The following is a 20,411-nucleotide window of genomic DNA, read 5'->3' as shown; positions in this document are numbered from 1 at the left end:
CCTCCCTCCCTCCTATTCCTTCCTTCCTTATTTCTTCCCTCCCTCATTCCTCTACTCCTCCTTTCTTCCCTTTTTCTACCCTCCCTCCTTCTTCTAGTCCTTCCTTCTTTCCCCCACTCCCTTTCCCCCTCTATTCCTTCCTTCTTCTCCCTCCCTCCCTTTCCCTCTTCTATTCCTTTTTTCCTCCCTCCCTCTTTCCTCCTTCCCTCTATTCCTTCCTCCCTTCCTTCTTTCCTTCCTTTTTCTCCCTCCCTCCTCTATTCCTCCCTTCTTTCCTCCTTTCCTCTCCTCTATTCCTTCCGCCTTTCCTCCCTTCCTCCCTTTCCTCCTTCTATTCCTTTTTTCCTCCCTCCCTCTTTCCTCTCTCCTTCCCTCCTCTATTCCTTCCTTTCTTCCTTCCTTTTTCTCCCTCCCTCCTCTATTCCTCCCTTCTTTCCTCCTTTCCTCTCCTCTATTCCTTCCGCCTTTCCTCCTTCCCTCCCTTTCCCTCTTCTATTCCTTTTTTCCTCCCTCCCTCTTTCCTCCCTCCTTCCCTCCTCTATTTCTTCCTTCCTTCCTTTCTTCCTTCCTTCTTCCTCCTCCCTCCTCTATTCCTCCCTTCTTTCCTCCTTTCCTCTCCTCTATTCCTTCCGCCTTTCCTCCCTCCTTCTTTGCTTCCTTCCTCCCTCCCTCCCTAAGTCTCCACAGCTTTTTGAAGCCTATAGGAAGTCCTCAATTTACAATCTTTAGTGACCACTCAGTGTTACGACAACAGCGAACAAAATAATTTCTGTCTGGCGCTTGCATTGATGATCCTTGCCGGATCCCCCACAGTCACATGATCCAAATACAGGTGCTTGGCACTTGGCATGTATTTATGCCGGTTGCTTTGTTCTGGGGTCCCGTGATTGACATTTGGCACTTTCCTAGCCAGCCAAGAGAATTGGGGGGGGGAGCCATATTCACTTAATGACCATGTGATTAGATGTCCAACTATTTACAAAGTCTGCATTACTATTACTATTAATCCTCCCATCCTTCTTTTCACCCATCCCCTCCCACTTGTGACTGTATGACTGTAACTTTGTCGCTTGTATCCTTACGATTTATATTGACTGTTTCCCAGTATGATTTGATTGCTTATTGTACTCGATGACTATCATTAAGTGTTGTACCTTATGAATCTTGACTCTTGACAAATGTAGCTTTTCTTTTATGCACACTGAGAGCATTTGCACAAAGACAAATTCCTTGTGTGTCCAATCACACTTGGCCAATAAAAGAATTCTATTCTATTCTATTCTTCATTCCGTTACTCTGTTCTATTCTGTTCTTATTCTATTCTGTTCTTATTCTATTCTATTCTATTCTATTCTATTCTATTCTATTCTATTCTATTCCATTCCATTCCATTCCATTCCATTCTATTCTATTCTATTCTATTCTATTCCTATTCCTATTCCTATTCCATTCCATTCCATATTCTATTCTATCCTGTATTCTATTCTTTTCCTGTTCTATTCTATTCCATTCCATTCTCCTATTCTCCTCTCCTCTCCTCTCCTATTCTATTCTGAATTCTATTCTATTCCTATTCTATTGAATTCTATTCTATTCTATTCTTATTCCTATTCTTATTCTATTCCATATTCTATCCTATTCTAAAATGTTCCACCAGCAGGCCCTGGAAAGAGGTTGAAATTGTTGGCTTTTTCAGCACCTGGAGCTGTTCACCAAAGGAGAACTTAAAACAGGGAGGTTCCCAATAGAAAAGTATGACACTGTGTTATATTTAACCCTTCGGGCGAGGAGGGTCAATCTACAGAAGCTTACTAGCTTTCAGGTGAACGCAGTCCAACCCAAGCCATGATTTCACCCTTTCTTTTCTGTGGTTCTTCTTGGATTTTCTTACGATCCCCAAATGGTCATTAAATGAACTGTTCTAAGTCAAGGACTGCCTGTACCGAGTTCTGGGAGTTGAAGTGGGAAAAAAAGTGGGGGTAGATAGCACCACCACTAGATGGACTTGCAACTGACTGACAAACCATACTCAACGAGTAGTCCTTAATGGACCTAAGTCTACATGGAGGGAAGTAAGCAGTGGAGTGCCACAAGGTTCCGTCTTAGGCCCAGTACTTTTCAATATCTTCATTAATGACTTAGATGAGGGAATAGAAGGAGAACTTACCAAATTTGCAGATGATACTAAACTGGCAGGAATAGCCTTCACCCTAGAAGATAGGCTCAAGATCCAGATGAATCTTGACAGACTAGAACACTGGGCCATATCTAATAAAATGAACTTCAATATAGAGAAAAGTAAAGTCTTACACTTAGGAAAGAAAAACCAAAAGTATACATGTAGACTGGGTGAAACCAGGCTCAATTGCAGTAACTGTGAGAGGGATCTTGGAGTCTTAGTGGATAACCAGCTAAATATGAGTGAACTGTGCAACAGCAGCCAAAAAAGGTAATGCAATCCTAAGCTGCATTAACAGAGGGATACAATCAAGATCAAGTGAGGTACTAATACCACTCTATAAAGCCTTAGTAAGGCCACACCTAGAGTACTGCATCCAGTTTTGGTCACCACACTGTAAAAAAGATGTTGAGACGCTAGAAATAGTGCAGAGAAGAGCAACCAGGATGGTTAGGGGAATGGAGGCTGAAACATAAAATGAACGGTTGCAGGAACTGGGCATGGATAATTTAGGGAAGAGAAGGACCAGGGGAGACAGGATAGTAGTCTTCCAATATTTGAGGGCAGCCAAAAAAGCCAATGCAATCCTAAGCTGCATTAACAGAGGGATACAATCAAGATCACGGGAGGTACTAATACCACTCTACAAAGCCTTAGTAAGGCGACACCTAGAGTACTGCATCCAGTTTTGGTCACCACACTATAAAAAAAGATGTTGAGGCTCTAGAAAGAGTGCAGAGAAGAGCAGCCAGGATGATTAGGGGCCATCATCTTAACGTTATCAAGGGTGAGAAACGCTGAATTAATTCAACGATTTACACCTAACCAATAGCTCACTTGCATCTTGAAACCAAAGCAGTCGTTAATCAAAACCCAACATTCAGCCTTACCTAAAGAACCAAATGGCTCACGAAAAGAAGAGGGGGGCAAAACACATTGCCCCCCCCCTGTCTTCTTTCCCAGGGCATCTTCTCAAGCTTTGAAACAATTTCACAAGGCAGAAATTTCGACAAGCCGTCATTCCGCCCTGTCTTCCTGGGGAAACCCTCCCTGGTAGACAATCATTAGCCGCAAAGCAAATACCGCTACACTTCTCTCCTTTCGGGTTGTGTAATTCCCCTGTCTCCCCGCCCCCCAGATTAAAAACAGAGGTAACAATCAGAGGTACGTTAAAACAGGGGGGGCTCCTTAAAAAGGAAAAGAAATAATTCTGCAGTGTCACCCCACGTGCCTTACGTTCACTTGTCAATACATTTGATCCACACAATACGCTGCCGTTAGTTTGACGTGGAAAGTCAAAACTTCAGGAAGGCGTTGGAAGAGGCCTTGTGTTTAGGTAGCAGTGTCCTCCTGATTTAGCTACCCCGTTCCTACTTCCAATATTCTTTAGTCTGAGTGTACCTCTTAATACATTTAAATTTTTATTTTATTTTATTTCCTTCCTTGCTTTCCTTCCTTCCTTCCCTCTCTTTTCCTTCCTTCCTTCCCCTCCTTTTCCATTTTTTCTTCCTTCTTTCCTTCCCTTTCTTCTTTCCTTCCCTCCGTCCCCAGTCTTGTGATGACTCCATGCCCCTTGGAGTTGTTTCTTGATAGTTTCTTCACATTTTCATATCTTTATTCCTTGTTTTATGAGGATACATTTTAATACATTTAAGTTTACCTGGAAGCTCCTTCCCTCCCTCCCTCCCTCCCTCCCTCCTTTTTCTTCTTTCCTCCTTCTCTTTTTCTTCCTTCCTTCTCTCCCTGCCTTGTCCTGAATCTTGTGATGTCTCCATGCCCCTTGGAGTTGTTTCTTGATAGTTTCTTCACATTTTCATATTTTTATTCCTTGTTTTATGAGGATACATTTTAATACATTTAAATTTACTTGGAAGACACTCCCTTCCCTCCCTCTTCCTTCCTTCTTACCCTCCCTTCTTTCCTTTATCCTTCTTTCCTTCCTGCTGCACTAGTACTTCACGTGACCATGATTCTATGCCTCTGTTTATTCAACCCAGGATCGTATTAGCCTTTTTGGCTACTAAGGGCTCGTATTCAAGGAATCCTCCACTAGGACTCCAAGATCCTTCTCACAGTTACTGTTTTTGAGCCAGGTCTCGCCTAATCTGTACTTACACCTTTGATTCCACCCCCTCCTAAATGTAAATTTTTTGCTTTTCTCCAGATTGAAATTCATGTTGTTGGAGAGGGCCCATCGTTCACGTCCGTCAAGATCTTAAGTCAAGGTTTAAGCAGAAAAATCAGGGTTGCCAGAGCATCTTCCCCTTGAAGTCAAATCTAATTTCTGTCCAGTTTCGGGTACCAAAATAAAATCCACTCCCATAAGATCCATTCAAAAGCTCAGCGCAGAGATCTGTTTTTACTGGAGGGGATGCTTTCAAAATTTAGTCCAGTTACTCCAGTCTCCATCTCAGCTGACCTCAGAAGATTCTGCGAAGAGAAAGACCGCGAATGTCACGTTAAGACCTTTCAGATCATGCAAATACATCGCAAGGTGGAAATATTCCGAATCTTTATTTAGAAGTAATCTCTGCTGAATTCAGCGAGACTTGACTATCAAGGCCACATGCCCTGGAGATCAAACAGGAGCTTAGTGCGTCTTGCTCAGTAGGTCAAGAAATATCACAATTGGTGTTTAAAGCCTTAAAGTTGCCAAGGTTGGGCAGCCTTGCCTTAGGAAGGCCTTCTTCCTTTATTGCAGGGTCCCCAACCACGGTCCGCGGACCGGTACCGTCCGTGGAACAAGTCCTACCGGCCGCTGGTTTGCTGGGCGCCGCCATCTTTTTGATGAAAAAGTGCTTCCGGTGAGCTTTTCCGGGTAGAAAGCTCACTGGAAGCACTTTTCATCAAAAAGATGGCGGCATCTGCGCTCGATGAGCTTTTCCGGGTAGAAAGCCGGAAAAGCTCCAGCATGAGCGCCCGCCATCTTTTTGATGAAAAAGTGCTTCCGGTGGTCACCGGAAGCACTATTTCATCAAAAAGATGGCGGCGCCAGCTATGCCGGTACTGGGCGCGCGCCATAAAAGGTTGGGGATACCGGGCGCGGCATAAGAAAGGTTGGGGATCACTGCTTTATTGGTTTAAATTAGTGTTCCTCTACTTTGGCAACGCCTCCCCGAATTTCCCAGCCAGCAGGAACTCTGGGAGTTGAAGTCCCTACCAGTGGTGGGATTCAAAATATTTGACTACAGGTTCTGCGGGCGGGGCTTGGTGGGCGTGGCTTGTTGGGTGTGGCAGGGGAGGGATATACTGCAAAATCCCCATTCCCTCCCCACTCCAGGGGGAAGGATGCTGTAAAATCCGTATTCCCTCCCCATCCCACTAACCTGCTTTCCAGCTCCATTCTCTTGTGCAGGGCAACCAAAGAAGACGCAGCCAATCAGCTGGGACTCGGGAGGCGGAGAATAGATGGGGGCGGGGCCAGTCAAAGGTGGCATTTGCCGGTTCTCCGAACTACTCAAAAGTTTTGCTACTGGTTCTCCAGAACTGGTCAGAACCGGCTGAATACCACCTCTGAGACCCCAGTTTAAAAGATTTGAGCTATAAATGCTCTTGTGTTTTTTTTTAAAAAAACCTTTTTGGGTGACTCGCCCCAAACAGTTCCAGCAGACCGAGCTTTTGAATCGGAGTGAATCCTGACTAACCAGGATATATTCTCTCCCTCAATCATCGGTGTGCCATATCGAGGTTTAGATTCAGAGTCTTAGCAGCCATGTGATTTTCATGAATGGCCAATTTTGCCCCATTTCTCCCCCAAATCCCCCTCCCTTCTCTTCCTCTCTCTTTCCCTCCTTCTCCCCCTCCCTTTCTCTGTCACTCTCTTCCCTGCACTATCTCTCCCTTTTGCTTTCTTCCTCCATCTCCCCTTCTCCCCCTTTTCTCTCACCCTCCCCCTTTCTCTCTTCCCACTCTCTCATTCTTTGTTTTTTCTCTCCCCCCACTTCCTCCCTCTCCTTCTCTTTTCCCCCTCCCATTTTCTCTCTCTCTTTCTCAGCTTCACTCTCCCTCTCTCCCTTTCTCCTTCTCTTCTTTCTCTCTCTTCCTCTTCCCCGTCTCCCACTTTCTCTCTCCCTTTCTCAGCTTCTCTCTCTGCCCCTCTCACTTCCTCCCTCTCCTTCTCTCTTCCTCTTCCCACATCCCACTTTCTCTCTCTTTCTTTCTCAGCTTCTCTCTCTCTCCCTTTCTCCTTCCTTCCCTCTCCCTCTTCCTCTTTCCCCTCTCCCAATTTCTCTCTCCCTCTCGCTCTTCCTCCCCTCTCCCACTCCCTCTCACTTCCTCCCTCTCTCCTTCTCTCTCCCTCTCCCCTCTCACTTTCTATTTCTCGCTCCCCCTATTTCTTCCTCTCTCTCCTCTCCCACTTTCTCTCCACCTCCTTCACCCTCCCTCCCTCCTTCTTTCCCCTCCCACTTTCTCCCTCTCCCTTTCTCCCCCTCCTTCTCCTTCCCTCCCTCTCCTTCTTCGCAGTCTCCCTTTCTCTCTCTCTACCCTCTCTCTCTGTCTCTCTCCCTTCCTCTCTCTCTCCTTCTCTTTTCCCTCTCCCTCTTTCTCCCTACTCCTTCTCCCTCCCTCCCTCTCCCTCTGTCCGTGCAGTATGTGCTACCTGGGGGTGCACAAGCGGCTTCTTCTTTCTTTCTTCTTCCTTTCTCTTCTTCCTTCTTTTTTCCTTTATCTTCTTCCTTCCTTCCTTCCTTCCTTCTTTCTTTTTTTTTCTTTTTCTTTCTTTCTTTCCTTTCTTTCTTTCCTTCCTCCTTCTTTCTTTCTTTCTTTCTTTCTTCCTTCCTCTTTCCTTTCTTTCCTTCCTTCCCCTCTTCCTTCCTTCCTTCCTTTCCTTTCCTTTCCTCTTTCTTTCTTTCTTTCTTTTCTTTCTTTCTTTCTTTCTTTCTTTCTTTCTTTCTTTCTTTCTTTCTTTCTTTCTTTCTTTCTTTCTTTCCTTTCCTTTCCTTTTCCTTCTTTCTTTCTTTCTTTCTTTCTTTCTTCCTTCCTTCCTTCCTTCCTTCCTTCCTTCCTTCCTTCCTTCTTTCTTTCTCTTTCCTTCCTTCCCCTCTTCCTTCCTTTCCTTTCCTCTTTCTTCCTTCCTACCTTCCTTCCTTCCCCTCTTCCTTCCTTTCCTTTCCTTTCTTTCTTTCTTTCTTTCTTTCTTTCTTTCTTTCTTTCTTTCTTTCTTTCTTTCTTTCTTTCTTTCTTTCATTCTTTCTTTTTCTTTTTCTTTCTCTTGTCTTCCTTTCCTCTTCTTCCTTCTTCTTCTCCTCCTCCTCCTCCTTCTCCCTTCCTTTCTTTTTCTTTTCTTTTTTTTTTGAATGAATGACCCGGCCCGGCCAGCCAATGGGCGCGCGGGCGGCTGCTTAATATTCAGCAGGGCGGGGGCCAATGGGGAGGCGAGGAGGCTCTTTTAAACGGCAGAGCCCCGCAGCCAATCAGGCCGCTCTCGGAGGCAGCAGCCAACGCGAGGCTGACCAGCCGCCGCCAGCAGCGCCGAGCCTTAGCGCGTCGGGCGTGCGCCTCGCTTTCTTCCTTGCCTTAGTCTGGCTGAGGTTTCACGCGAACAATACAGGTAGGTGCCCGCAGCCCCGCGCGGCCGGGACAACTTTTTCCGGGCAACGGGGGGTGCGGGGGGAGCTCCCCGACTCTTCCCGGGGGGCCCCCCCGCCTTTTCTCCTCCCCCCCTCTCTTTATTTTCCCTTCCCAGCCCTCTTTTTTTTTCTTTTTTTTGTTTGTTTGTTTTTCCCCGCAAAAAAAAAGAAAGAAAGAAAAAAAACACAGAAAGCAAGCAAAAATTACATCTCTGCACCCGTTGAAATGCAATGTATCCCTTTCTTCCAGCCCGTCGATACAGTATCGGGTTTGTTTGTTTTTTTCTTTCCGTTTTTTCTTTCCTCCTTAACGTTCCGGCTTTTTTTTTTCTTGTTTTAATTCCTCCCTTCCTTCTTTTCCCACCAACTTTCTGACTCTTTTTCTTCTTCTTCTTCTCTTCCTTCTCTCTTTTTTTCTCCGCCCTCTCTTTTTCTTTCTCTCTCTCTCTCTCTCTTTTTCCTCCTTCCTCTTTCCCTCTTTCCCCGATTTTTTTTTCAATTTTTTAAAAATAATCCGATTGGTCCCAGATCGGGCTTGGGGGTGGTGGAAAGGGGAGTTTTTCCCCCACTTCTTCTCCTTCTTCTCTTCTCTCTGCCTCGTGGGTGGGGGGCTCTTCACGCGTGTGCGGGTTTTTTTTGCAGGGGGCGAGAAGGGGATCCTTCCGGAGGGGGGCAATGGGGTTGCCCAATCTGCAGTGTGTGTGTGTGTGTGTGAAACGTGCCTGGGTGCCTTTAGATACCTCTTATCTTCCCTCCGTGCACGCACCCACGCCCCCCCCCCCCCAAGAGCCGTGGAGCATGGGTTTTCCGCGGATCCGGCAACATGGGGTTGGTGCAGCACAGCGCATGGGGGGGAGAGGAAAAGGGGAATCCGGATTTGCGCTGAATCCTTGGGCTTAGGGGGGCAGGATCGGGCCGGCTCAAGTTGCCCGGCCGTACGCAGTGCCTGCCGTTTGATCCTGCATTCATAATGGCTGTCCGTCATTTTTATAAGGGGGGGGGGAGAGAAATAAATATCAAGTCTTGCGCGTCTCATGCAGAGTGAAATACACCCCCCACCCCAAAAAAAAGCAATTTAATGGGGGGGATGTTTTTTTTAATTTTGCGGTTTTTTTCTCCGCCGCCTCGCTTCGGATCGACCCCAACCCTTTCGTTTCCACTGGCTTTTCTTCTCCCCTCTCCGAAAAGCCCCCCCTCGTCCCGTTCCGTCCTCGGCGAGACCCCGAGCCGGCCCTTCCTCGCGCGGACGCGGGGCTGTTGGGGCTTGCTGGTGTGTGTTTGTCTGTTTGCCTTAATATGGCTGGCGTTCCACTAGCAGAGCTAAAGGGAGAAAGACGGCAGGGAGAGCGACGCGGGGGCAAAATCCGCCCGGGGGGGCCCCCGGACCCCGAAACCTTTCTCATCCGTCCCCTTTTCTTTATCTCTCTCCTCCCTTGTCCTTCGCGGGGCGCGGAAACCCCGAAGCTGGCTCTTTTGGGGTTCCTTTTCCTCTTTTCCCTCCTTGGGGCGACCAGGCTTGTAATGGCTGCGCGCTGCCTTTGTTAAAAGACTGGCGATTGCGCTAAGCAAGGGAGGAAGGCGGCGCGCGCGGGGAGGGGGGAGGCCTCCTTCCGACCGGTTTTTCCCCCCTTTCCCGGGTCCCTCCGCCTCGAGACCGGGCTCGTTGGAAAGAGCGTCGCTTGGTCTACAAAAGGAGCCCGGTCCCGACTTTCTCCTCCCGAGGGCGGCCCGACCCGAGGCTGGGAACGGGGAAGGCGAGCGCCGGTGGCTTTGTTAAAGGCGAAGCTCGGGCATTGCTCTTGATGGAGAAGCCATTTTAGCGAATGGGGGCGAGAGGGAAGCGCTCTCCGCTCTTGACTCTCGCAGCCCTCAGCCGAGGCGGATTGCCTGCACCCCGTCGGTGGGTCTCGGCTCCGGACCCCCAAGAGCCCCCCGAGCCCCGCTGGACCCCCAGAACTGCCCCAGGGGAGATTTGAACGGCAGTTTCTTTCATCAAGAGACATTTCACAAAATGGAAGGTGAATTATTGGGACCGGGGAAAACGGGTGTTTGGGGTGGGATTTTTTAAAATTTTCTTCCCCCCCCCCCGCTTTTTCAGCCCCCCAAGGGCATATCCCCCTCCCCCCCAATACGGGGTGGAAATAGGCTTAAAGCCAGAGGGGGGGTGTCCCTGGTGAGGAGGGGCACGTGCTCCTTTCAGCCCCCCTTCCTCCCTCCCTCCTTCCTTACCCCCCCACAAAAGGGAAAAATATATTTGTTTTTCCCAATGACCTTGGGGTGGGGGGAGGCGAATGAGGCGAAAAAGACGTCCGGGACACATTTTTCCCCCACATTTCTTCTGCTTTTCAAACTTTCTTACCTTTTTTTTTTTTTTTACTACAGATACAGGGTGCAAAACACAAGATGTTATTTATAGAACGGGGAGGGGGGTGCAGTTGTTGTTTTTTGTTTTGTTTTTGAATGCAACTTTTGGAAAAAGAAGCGTTTGGTTTTCTTTTTTATATATATATAAAAAATTTGCAACTTTTGCAAAAGAACTGGGGGGCGTGTTTTTTTGTTTTTTTTTAATGCAACTTTTGCAAAAGGAGAGGAAGGTTGGATTTGGGGTTTTTCTTTCCGGGGAAGCATGCCAATCACAGATAGTTTTTAATAGTAATAATAATAGTGATACATTTTTAAATGTTCACTTGACTTTCATGTTTAATCAAGTATATAATAATATACTTTTCAATTTTATATTTTTTTTTTTTTGCAAATGCGGGATTGCAAAGGTTTCAAAAGGAAAGCTGCCCCCTCCCCAGGAAAACCCCCCATCTTTTCTTAATCTCGCAAATACAAATCCTTCCCTTCAGCAGGAAACTTGTAAAGAGATAACAAATGTATTTTTTTCCCCACAAACTTAAACCAGTAGCTGGCTCTGGGGTCAACCAACCCTATTAATGGCCACAATCTCCGGGTAAAACTGGGCACTGCAGTCCTGTGATGTGTGCAGTAATTAAATGGAATAATCTTTAGATGGAATTGAACTTGTCTTCAGAGGGACTGTTTCTCTCCCCCTCCCCATCAGGGAAGATGTCGCCTGCAGCTATCCTTGACACAGGGAAGATTGAAGTTCTCCAAAAGTTTAACACGGAGTGGGTGGGCCAGCCCCAGACTGCAAATCTACAAGTGTTGCACCCACCTGTTTAAAATGTCAAAATATTCTGGCCCTGCGAGCTAGTTTTGCACTTTTTTTTTTTTTTGTGAGTTGTGAGTAGAGGACTTGAACATGGATAATCCAGGATGGTGCGTGACATAACATCAAAAGAGACGAAGATAAGATTGTCTAAAGGGATAGAGATGATCAATTAAAGCGTTGCATGTGTTGGGAATTTTCCTGAGCATTTTTATTTATATATATCATACTTAAAAAAAAATATTTCCCCATTTCTCAGTCAGTGGAAGGGGCTGCACTATTGTCTTGGCTGCGTGGGGCATTGTAAAGGTGGGTTCTTCAACTACATTGTTTTTTTGTTTTTGTTTTGCTTTTTAAGCGTTTTCTTTCAAAATGGCGAAAGGCGACCCCAAGAAGCCGAAAGGAAAGATGTCCGCTTATGCGTTCTTTGTGCAGACTTGCCGCGAAGAACACAAGAAGAAAAACCCGGAAGTTCCTGTGAATTTCGCAGACTTCTCCAAGAAGTGTTCAGAGAGGTGGAAGGTATGGCCTTGTCTCCAGGAATAAATTCTTGTGCTTCCTCCCCCCACTCCCCATTCCTGCTATTCTGTGTGGTAGCTGGCCAGAATAATCCATAATTCATTCAATTGATATGCCGTCCAACGTTCCAGTGAAATAAAATTTTGAATTTCGACTCCTGCATCCATACAGATGACATTCTATGCGTTATTTTAGCTTCTCAGTTAACAAAAGTGCTTCCTTGTATCCTATTTTCAGACAGATGAATATAGGAACACCGTATCCAGAAGGAAGTTGGGGGTGTTTTTGTGGTTGGTCGTGTCCACTCTGGTAACCATTTTGGGAGGGCGGCAACCATTTTGGGAGGGCGGCTTCCACCTGGTATCAAAATTCCAGATGGGCCCTTGACCAAAAGCTGGCCTTCTCCAAGGATTCTGGAAGATTGCTTTAGACTGCACCCCATGACTATTTTGGCTTCCTTTATTTTGACTGAATTCATTAGGGTTTGTGATGAGACAACCTTCTTCTCGCTGTTTGTTTTGAAGGCGAGAAATCGTGCAGCAATATTAATCCACTTCACACCGCACATTAAACTACGGTTGGTTTGGCAATCCCCAGATGGCCGAGTTTGTCTACACTAAGCCACAACCCATGATTTCTGAAATCAGGCCCTGAATGCAAACCAAACTCAGCTTTGTGGCAGAGGGGAGGAACACAACTCAGTTGTATGTTGGCTTGTTTCTGGGGGAAGAGAAAGTTTTTTTTGCTGGTCGATTTGGAATCCTCTCTGTTAAGCTGACATCACCCATATCACAGAGATACTGAAAATGTTCTTGAGTTGGTTTGGTTATTAGGACTCACAGAAAGTGAATTTTATTGATCATGGTTTGAAGATCAGCCCAACTGCTGGTGGTTAAAGATATCTCGGCAGGCTTTGAGAAGGCTCTGTTGGTCATATGCAGAGTTTCATATTTGATCTTCCCAAAGTTCTTTTGAGCAGGTGGAACACAACTGCAGTAGCCACCTTCCATACTTCAAAACAGCTGTATGTTTTCTCTGAAGGACTTGTTCAGAAGAAAAGGTCCTTTTTAGCAGCTACAAAATCCTAGAAAAAAGCATTGTATGGTTGCTTTAAAGCATGGTGGTTAGGCCTTTGGGTTCACATTCCCGTACACTACATTGTCTTTTGAAGATTGAATCTGAATTGACCCTGATTCCTGTCTCTCTCCTGATGCTTTGAGCGATAACCTGAACAAGTAGCTGAAAAAAATCCCATCAAAGGATTTTTCTCCCCAATTCTGAAACTGTGGTTCTACCTCCTTTAACAACTTCATTTGGAGTTTGTTGGCTGGGGTTTTCTCTCTTTTTTTTTTTTGGTAGAAGTCCTTTATTCTCTTTGTAAGAGTGGTGCGATGGCCTAGGGGCAGAGCTCTCACCTCACAATCAGGAGGCTGTGAGTTCAATCCTAGGTATAGGCAGATATTTCTCTCTCTGGGAACACTGAGAATGAACAAAACTGAACAAAACTCCACTCCGGCAATAGGAAGGGCATCCGGCCAGTAAACACTCTCCTTGCTTCATTCAGTTGCCCAGACTCCACCCCGCCAGGGATTATGGGGCCGTTACACAAAGGTGATTTATTTTCTTTGTCTTTCAGACCATGTCAAGCAAAGAGAAAGGAAAGTTTGATGAGATGGCGAAAGCTGACAAAGTACGATATGATAGAGAAATGAAGGATTACGGTCCAGCGAAGGGTGGCAAGAAAAAGAAGGATCCAAATGCACCCAAGAGGCCGCCGTAAGTAGCCTTCAACCCAAACCCTCTCAATTCTGGTTCGTTTTTAGTTGAATAAGACAGGCGATGGATAGCATAGCGTTACGGAACTACAGCAGCAGCAGCTTTAAGAAGCTGCTTTCAAAGCAGCTGCAACTTTTCAACTGCCGTTTGCATGAGTGGCAATCAACTTGCAGCCAATTTTGACGAGTGTTCCTCTTCTGATTTCACACAAGACTTTGGGCCTCTATCCAGATGTTTTGGAAGAATACAGTTTTGGAAGATAAGAGGGCCTTTGTGATCCTCGAAATTCCCTGCAGCTGGATTTAGCCCTATGGAGGGAATCGCTTCTCAAAATCGGGCCTGGCTGTCTTCTTTTTTTAAAAAAAATAAAATAGATTTAAAATGGATAATTCCTAACTCGGGTTTCTTAACTATCCTGCCCCGTTGAATTCTCCTCGTTCTCCTCCTGCCTGATTAGATGACTTAACAAGGACCCTTCTGACTCTGTTAAACCTATATCTGTATACACTGCTTGGATTTAACTTTGCTAAAGGGACTGTGACCTTGCTTGAGAATAATGCTGGTGCGTTTGGGGAGTTTTTGGTGGGGTTGATGAGGATGGGAGCTGGATCTTTTGCTGAGTCCCAGCTGGGACTTAGTAGCTCCTTCTGGCACCAGTGTCAGAAACTAGAACAAGAGGCATGCAACCTTGTGCAGTATCATCCTTACCACTGCTTCCTCATTAGAAGCCACCTCACCCTCGTTGGCTTCAAAGCTCTTGACCGCCTGCCAATTTCAGCTCTCCCGCATCCTCCTCCAGGTCTGGATTTTTCCTCTTCTGCTCGGAATTCCGTCCCAAAATCAAGTCCACCAATCCAGGCATTTCCATCGGGGACGTAGCCAAGAAGCTGGGCGAAATGTGGAACAACCTCAGTGACAGCGAGAAGCAGCCCTACAACAACAAAGCCGCCAAGCTGAAGGAGAAGTATGAGAAGGTAAGGTTGGGTTGCTGCTGCTGGAGAAGTCTGTAGGATTCTGGGTTAACTTTGGTCCAGGGAGAGAAGGTGACGGCAGCCAGTCTGGGACAAGCCCATCCATCGGACGTTCTTGCTTTGCGGAGCGAATCTAAGAATACAATGCTGGTTTAATCGCTATATTTTGGGGGTCCTGGGTGCTCTCTGCACTTGATTTCCTTGCAGGCGTTCCATTACCCAACTAGGTAACATGGTCAGTGCTAGAAGGGTGCATGGTTTGCTGTCTGTTTATATACTAGTGGCTTGCTCCATCAAGTAAACAGCCTAATTGAGTAACCATCCATATTATTACAACCAAGCCAGTGGTATATAAAAATATAAGCAAACTCCACTCCCTTCTAGCACTGAGGATGTTACCTAGTTGGGTAATTAAATGTCTGCAAGAAAACAATCAAGCTCAGAGAGCCTTTTGAGGAGCCCACCATTCAGTCCTGAGCGTCAAATATTCCCTTCTGTTGGAATCGCAACATTATATTTTGTACGGCAAATAGTCGTGAACAATATCGAGAAGGGAAGCAGAGAGGAGATGCTTTGGGTCAGACACGAATGTGCCCTGTTGCATATCCTGGTGGTTAACAGAGCATCCACACCAACAGAACATCCACACCAAGCCTTCAGGGTTTATATCCGAATAGAACATCCTTCTAAAGATATGTTAAACTGGGATTTCAGTGGTTTTATTTTAAAAAAGAATTTAAGATCTCCATGGTGCAACTTCTCAGCACAATTAAGATTAGTTTCAAAGTAGTAGACACTAGAATTCCATTCGTGTAAATCCAGAGAGGGAAAGAGGAGATAAAAAGCTAATCTAAATTTCAGCAAAATAATAATTACTTTCAAGCAAGATATTTATTTTAAATAATTCAAATTTGCCAATAGTATTTATACCGGCATTTTTTTTCTCTCCTCCCTCTTTTTCTGCCATTTTGCACAATTCCAGCCCCCCACCTTTCCCGAGAAAAAAGGAGAATATATCTATATCTATCTATCTATCTATCTATCTATCTATCTATCTATCTATCTATCATATCTTATCTATCATATCTATATATCTCTATCTAGATCTATCTAGATCTATCTTACCTATCTATCTATCTCTATCTATCTATCTATCTATCTAATCTATCATATCTTATCTATCATATCTATATATCTCTATCTAGATCTATCTAGATCTATCTTACCTATCTATCTATCTATATCTATCTATCTCCTCGGAAAGTGCTGAGTAATTTTTTTTAAAAAGGGTTCTGAACTGGCATTTATTGGTGTTCTGCTTTTCCTCCAGCAGCAGATAAGAGGATTGGGCCGTTGGTGTGGTGTTCCCTGCAAACATTTCGCTACCTGCTTAGGTAACCTCATCAGTGCCATGGGGGAGTGGCCTGGGTTCAGTTGTGGCTTCTTCCTTGATTGGGATATTGTTTCTCCCTTGATTTGTCTCTCTGGTGCAACTTTGGCGTAGCCTAGAGCAAATCCAATTGGCAACACTTAGACAAGCAAGAAGCAGCAGCAGACAAACAATCGGGGAAAAAAACCACACCCCGGCTAAGATGGGCAAGCCAAGCTAATTGCATGTAAACAACTAGCGAACGCCACTCCTTCCCGCACTGATGGTGTAACTTAGACTGGTAGTGGAAGACTTGACAATCTTCAGGAAAAGCACCCAAGTCCAGAGGAACATCGAGAACCCAACCGTTCAACTTCGATCTACAGATATTTACTTAACTGGATCGTGATTTTTTTTTATTGGATTGGAAAATAGGATGTCGGGCTTGGAAATTCCCAAAACCAACCCGAAAGGAGAAAAATGCCCAAAGTATTTTTTGCTAAAGTACCAAAAGCTGAACTTGATAAAATCGCCAGGAGTCTTAAATTTGGCTGCGAAGTGATGTGGTGGTTGAAAGAACCACCCTGAGACTAGAATCGATTTTCCGACCGTGATCGCCACGGTTGTTAAGTGAATTCAGCTCTTTTCCCACCTCGTTGACTTTGCTTGTTGGAAGCCAGCAAAACGTTAAAAGTTGCAAAGTCCACAAATTTGCCGGCTTGTTGGAAGCCAGCACAAAACAAGCCATAATCGGGGAGGGCTGAGATGCTGCCATCGTGGTAAATCCAGGCCAGTTGGAGACACTGGCGGTCATAAGCGCGAGTGTCGGTTTCCAAGTGCCCGGATTGTGGTCATGTGACCACGGTGGTGGTATGACAGTCGTAACTTTGAGGATGGGTTGTACGTTGTTTCTTCCGATGACCTTACATTCCAACTGTCACTAAATGAGTGGTTTTAAGGACTGTCTCTGCCCTCTGTCATGAAAACAAGTGGCTCTAAGTTAAAGGCTCCTTGTTCCTTCCTAATCGTTAGCCAAGTGTCCCAACAGATACATCCGTGGGTTTTAGAATATTTTTCCCCTAAATCAGAAATGTTTTAACTCATCCCATGTAGGAAGCTTCACGCAATGTGTTTCTGACCTTTAACTGACTTTTTTTTAAAACTCCCTAAAGTCAGTGAAGATAGGAATGTGTTTTTGCTATATGATGACCGTTTTTGCCTCTTCCGAGTTTTGCTAAAAGAATTAATCCCAGTAAATGCACCTAAAAGACAAGTCATCTGTTGTAAAAACAACAAAAACAAGGAATCTGTGGCATGATTTAAGGATAGTTATGTTGACAGAGCAAGCGGAAACTCTAAAGTTCTCCTTGGGAAGTAAAACTTTCCAAGTATCTTTGTATCTTGCTTCATTTTGGGTTAGATAGTTAGCAAAAACTTTGATTAGTGAGTGGCTGGCAAGCATTGGTTTCTGGCATCTGGTGCAAATTCAGGCGGGTTTTTTTTTTATTAGTTTATAATAGAAAATAGAAAAATAGGGGAGGGAGAAGGGAAGGGGAAAAAAAAGAAAAGGCATGGACTTCCAACTTGATTTGGTGCAGTAGAATAAGATAATAGCTTCAAACCTCAACTTTTTACTCTTACATAGTAATGTAAAGCAGCCATTTATATAACAACAAACCTATCTAATCGGTAAAATGCAGGTTTGGGGTCTGGCTAGTCTAAAGAAAAGAATTAGGAGTGACATGATTGCAGTTTTGAGGGTCTTCCCCAAAGAAGAGGGGGTCAAATTATTTTCCAAAGCACCTGAAGGCAGGACAAGAAAGAGTTGGAAACTAATCAAGGAGAGAAGCAACCTGAAATGAAGGAGAAACTTCTTAACAGGGAGGACAATTAACCAGTGGAACAGCTTGCCACCAGAAATTGTGGGCACTTCATCGCTGGAGGTTTTTAAGAAGAGTCTAAACAGTCACTTATCTGAAATTGTATAGATTCTCCTGCTTGAGCAGGGGGCTGGACTAGAAGACCTCCAAGGTCCCTTCCTGCTCCTATTCTATTCTGAATTCTAATAAACCTCAAGCACAAAATCCAGAAGCAGTTTCCAAGTACCGTGTTTCTCATATAATAAGGCCGGGTCTTATTTTTTTTTGAGCCCCGAAAAAATGGCTAGGCCGTCTTTTCGGGGTGACTTAATTCCCCCAACTTGCATCTTCGGTGGGCGGGCGACGGCTTGGATGTTGACCTTGGCGTTGGTGGGGCACTTCATATCGGGTCAACGCAGGCAGCACCATATCCGGTGTGCAACAAAAGTACTTCCTAACAGCAAGCCCCCCACCATTCCCCCATTTTGCATGTTTTAATATAGGCCTTAATTTGGGGGGAGGGGCTTAATTTCATTTCATGCCTATAAAACATGCTGGGACTTCCTATTGGGGGAGGCCGTATTGTTGGAGAAACAGGGTAGAAACAAAAATATTGTGTTTTTGTTTTCTTTAAATCAAAGCAGTCAATTTAGCCATTCTCTGTCAACTCCATTTCTGCAACCATTCATCCATTGGTGGGAATCACCGTGTCCTCCTTTTTCCAAATTCAGCCAGTTTTAAAGCATCGAATAAACCAGCCGCGCTTCGGTCTTGGCCATTTAAACCCAGGTTTAATTTTGGGACCTAAAGCAGCCAGAATTCCAGCTGTCGTGTCGTTGCTGCAAAGAAGAAGGCAAACTAAACTTTCTCTGTTTTGAATATTTACAGGATGTTGCAGATTATAAATCGAAAGGCAAGTTTGACGGCGCGAAAAGCGCAGCAGCCAAAACCGCCGCGGCCGCCCGGAAAAAAGTAGAGGAGGAAGAAGATGAAGATGATGAGGAAGACGAAGAGGAGGAGGAGGAGGAAGACGATGAATGAGAAACTGTGTATAATCCTTGTTTCCATGTGAATACCATAGAGTAGGGGAAACACCATTTGGAAAAGAGAAACACACACACATACAAAATCCAGCACCTCTCACTTGAGATGGTGCCTTATTTGTCCTTTATTAAGATTTACCACCCAAAATTTGGTTTTCTTGATCACAATATACTGTAGCCTTTTTTTCTTTCTTTTTTTTTTTGGGGAAGTCCCATCAATAAAAGCGCTCTGGGGGGAATAAAATTGCAGAAACAAAAACAGGGAAAAACAACAAACAACAACCATTGTTTAACCTGGTTTACATCCAGTAGCTAGGGACCCTTTCCCGGGCTCCCACCTGTGTAACAAAGTTGTACATATTTCCAAACATTTTTAAAAACAAAAATGGAAACAAAATGGAAACTCTCGTGTTCTCCTAACTCTGTGCACTTTTTTCCTGTCGGTGTAACAAAAGCATTTAAAAAATGTTTCAAGCATCTTATTTTTTAATTTGTTTAAGGTGGTGTTTAACTATATGGTTATTGGCTAGAAAAAATCCTGGGTTATAAACTGTACATATCTATAGTTTGTAAAAACTAGACAAATTCTTGTAGTTCATGCTTTGATTGACCCTCCTCCCTGAGAAGGGGGGGGGAAGGCTTTTAAGGGGGGTGTTGGGGGGAAAAAGCCTCTTTGTTGTGTGTTTCCCCCCCCTCCTCCCCGGGAAAGGCCATGTGTCAAAGCGTGCACCACGAAAGTAGATCTAATTTACACTACAGTGAGCGTACATTTAGCTTAAAAGTTGTCTTTCTGTATATAGTGAAATAGCATTTCTGCGGCCATTAGTTGTGAAAGAAGGGGGGGGGGAATTCAGCTGGCATGAGATAAAAAAGAAATTGTTATGGATTCCTGTCTTTTTTTTTCTTTTTTTCTTTTTCTTTTTTTCTTTTTGTTGAAAGTGGGGTCGTTTTTTCAACCAGAGCTGTCAAAATGTCTCCTTCCACAGTCAGCTTTTCAAAGGGAAGTTCGAAAACGCCTTTGTACTTAAAAAGAAAGAAAGAAATGGGGAAAAAGGAAAAGAAAAATTTGCGACATTTACGTTGGTTTTTTTTTTTTTTTGTATGTTTAGAATGCTGAAAAATGTTTTTGAAGCAAAAATAAACAGTATTACATTTTTAAAACTTCTTGACAATATTCTAAGAGTTCCTGCTTTTAAAACGGGAGGTTTTATTATTCTTGAGCCGCAGCTAAAAGATAAAAAGGACGAGAGCGGCTCAAGCGAGAATGGATCGGGAACGGGGCCGTGGATCTGAGAGAGACGGCCACGGGAGAGCGGGTTTGCTGATCAGACACTATGCAAATTTGAATCTTTACTATACTTGAAAAACAAAATATATCAAAAGTTGAGAGGAATACTTAAAAACGGGGTAGGGTGGGGGTGCGAGCCGCCATTTGCAAAGGTCTAGGCCTAGGATGACCCAAGAAAGGGAGCAGAGAAATTCATTATTTAGATGTGTGGGGTGCATTCCTGGCCCAAATGCTATGCTTTGTAAATATTAAAATGTGCCTTTTTGTCTCGTGTTTCAATTCTCGTGGCGTTTTTTTCTTCTCTTTCCCCCAATTGACTCCTTCTGATAGTTGGTCATGGGACACAGAAGCGAAGTGAGGGAGAAGGCCCGACTTACTCCGAGGCTTGTCCCAAAAGTGTTTTTTTCCCCCCCCCAAGAGGCAACTTGGGCTTTTCTGGTTTTTCTCTGAAGAGGTTCTGCTTCTTGTTCCGAGAGGCTTCTTCAGCTTCTCTCGGAAGCTGCTTCTGCTCTCAGAGCTGGAGAAGCTTCTGGGATGAGAAGCGAAACCTCTTCAAAGAAAAAAAAGAAGTCCAGTTGCTCTCAGCCAGTCCTTGAGTATTGAAGATTTATCTTTAAATGAATCCAAACTCCAGCTCCTCTTTAGGACAATGATGGTTTATT

General features: G+C 44.7%; 1 protein-coding gene across 2 annotated transcripts; it reads left to right on the top strand.

Moving 5' to 3' along the window:
- The first annotated feature begins 7,564 nt into the window (after positions 1 to 7,564).
- Positions 7,565 to 20,022, top strand: HMGB3 (high mobility group box 3). Of its 2 annotated transcripts, none has more exons than XM_026674814.2 (5): positions 7,565 to 7,730; positions 11,283 to 11,446; positions 13,080 to 13,219; positions 14,019 to 14,193; positions 18,307 to 20,022. In XM_026674814.2, exons 2-5 carry the CDS (start codon positions 11,297 to 11,299, stop codon positions 18,457 to 18,459), a joined length of 618 nt encoding a protein of 205 aa, XP_026530599.1. In that variant the 5' UTR covers positions 7,565 to 7,730; positions 11,283 to 11,296; the 3' UTR covers positions 18,460 to 20,022. The 2 variants fall into 2 exon arrangements, with proteins under 2 accessions (XP_026530599.1, XP_087828327.1); XM_087972201.1 differs by lacking the exon at positions 7,565 to 7,730 and adding an exon at positions 8,174 to 9,767.
- Positions 20,023 to 20,411: the final 389 nt, after the last annotated feature.

This window comes from Notechis scutatus, chromosome 10, assembly GCF_049901735.1.
Source record: "Notechis scutatus isolate UNSWTSFEM ecotype Mainland chromosome 10, rNotScu1.2, whole genome shotgun sequence".
NCBI classification, from domain to species: Eukaryota; Metazoa; Chordata; class Lepidosauria; order Squamata; family Elapidae; genus Notechis; species Notechis scutatus.
The sequence above is the reverse complement of the archived record's forward strand: the minus strand, read 5'-3'. Positions and strand labels throughout refer to the sequence as shown.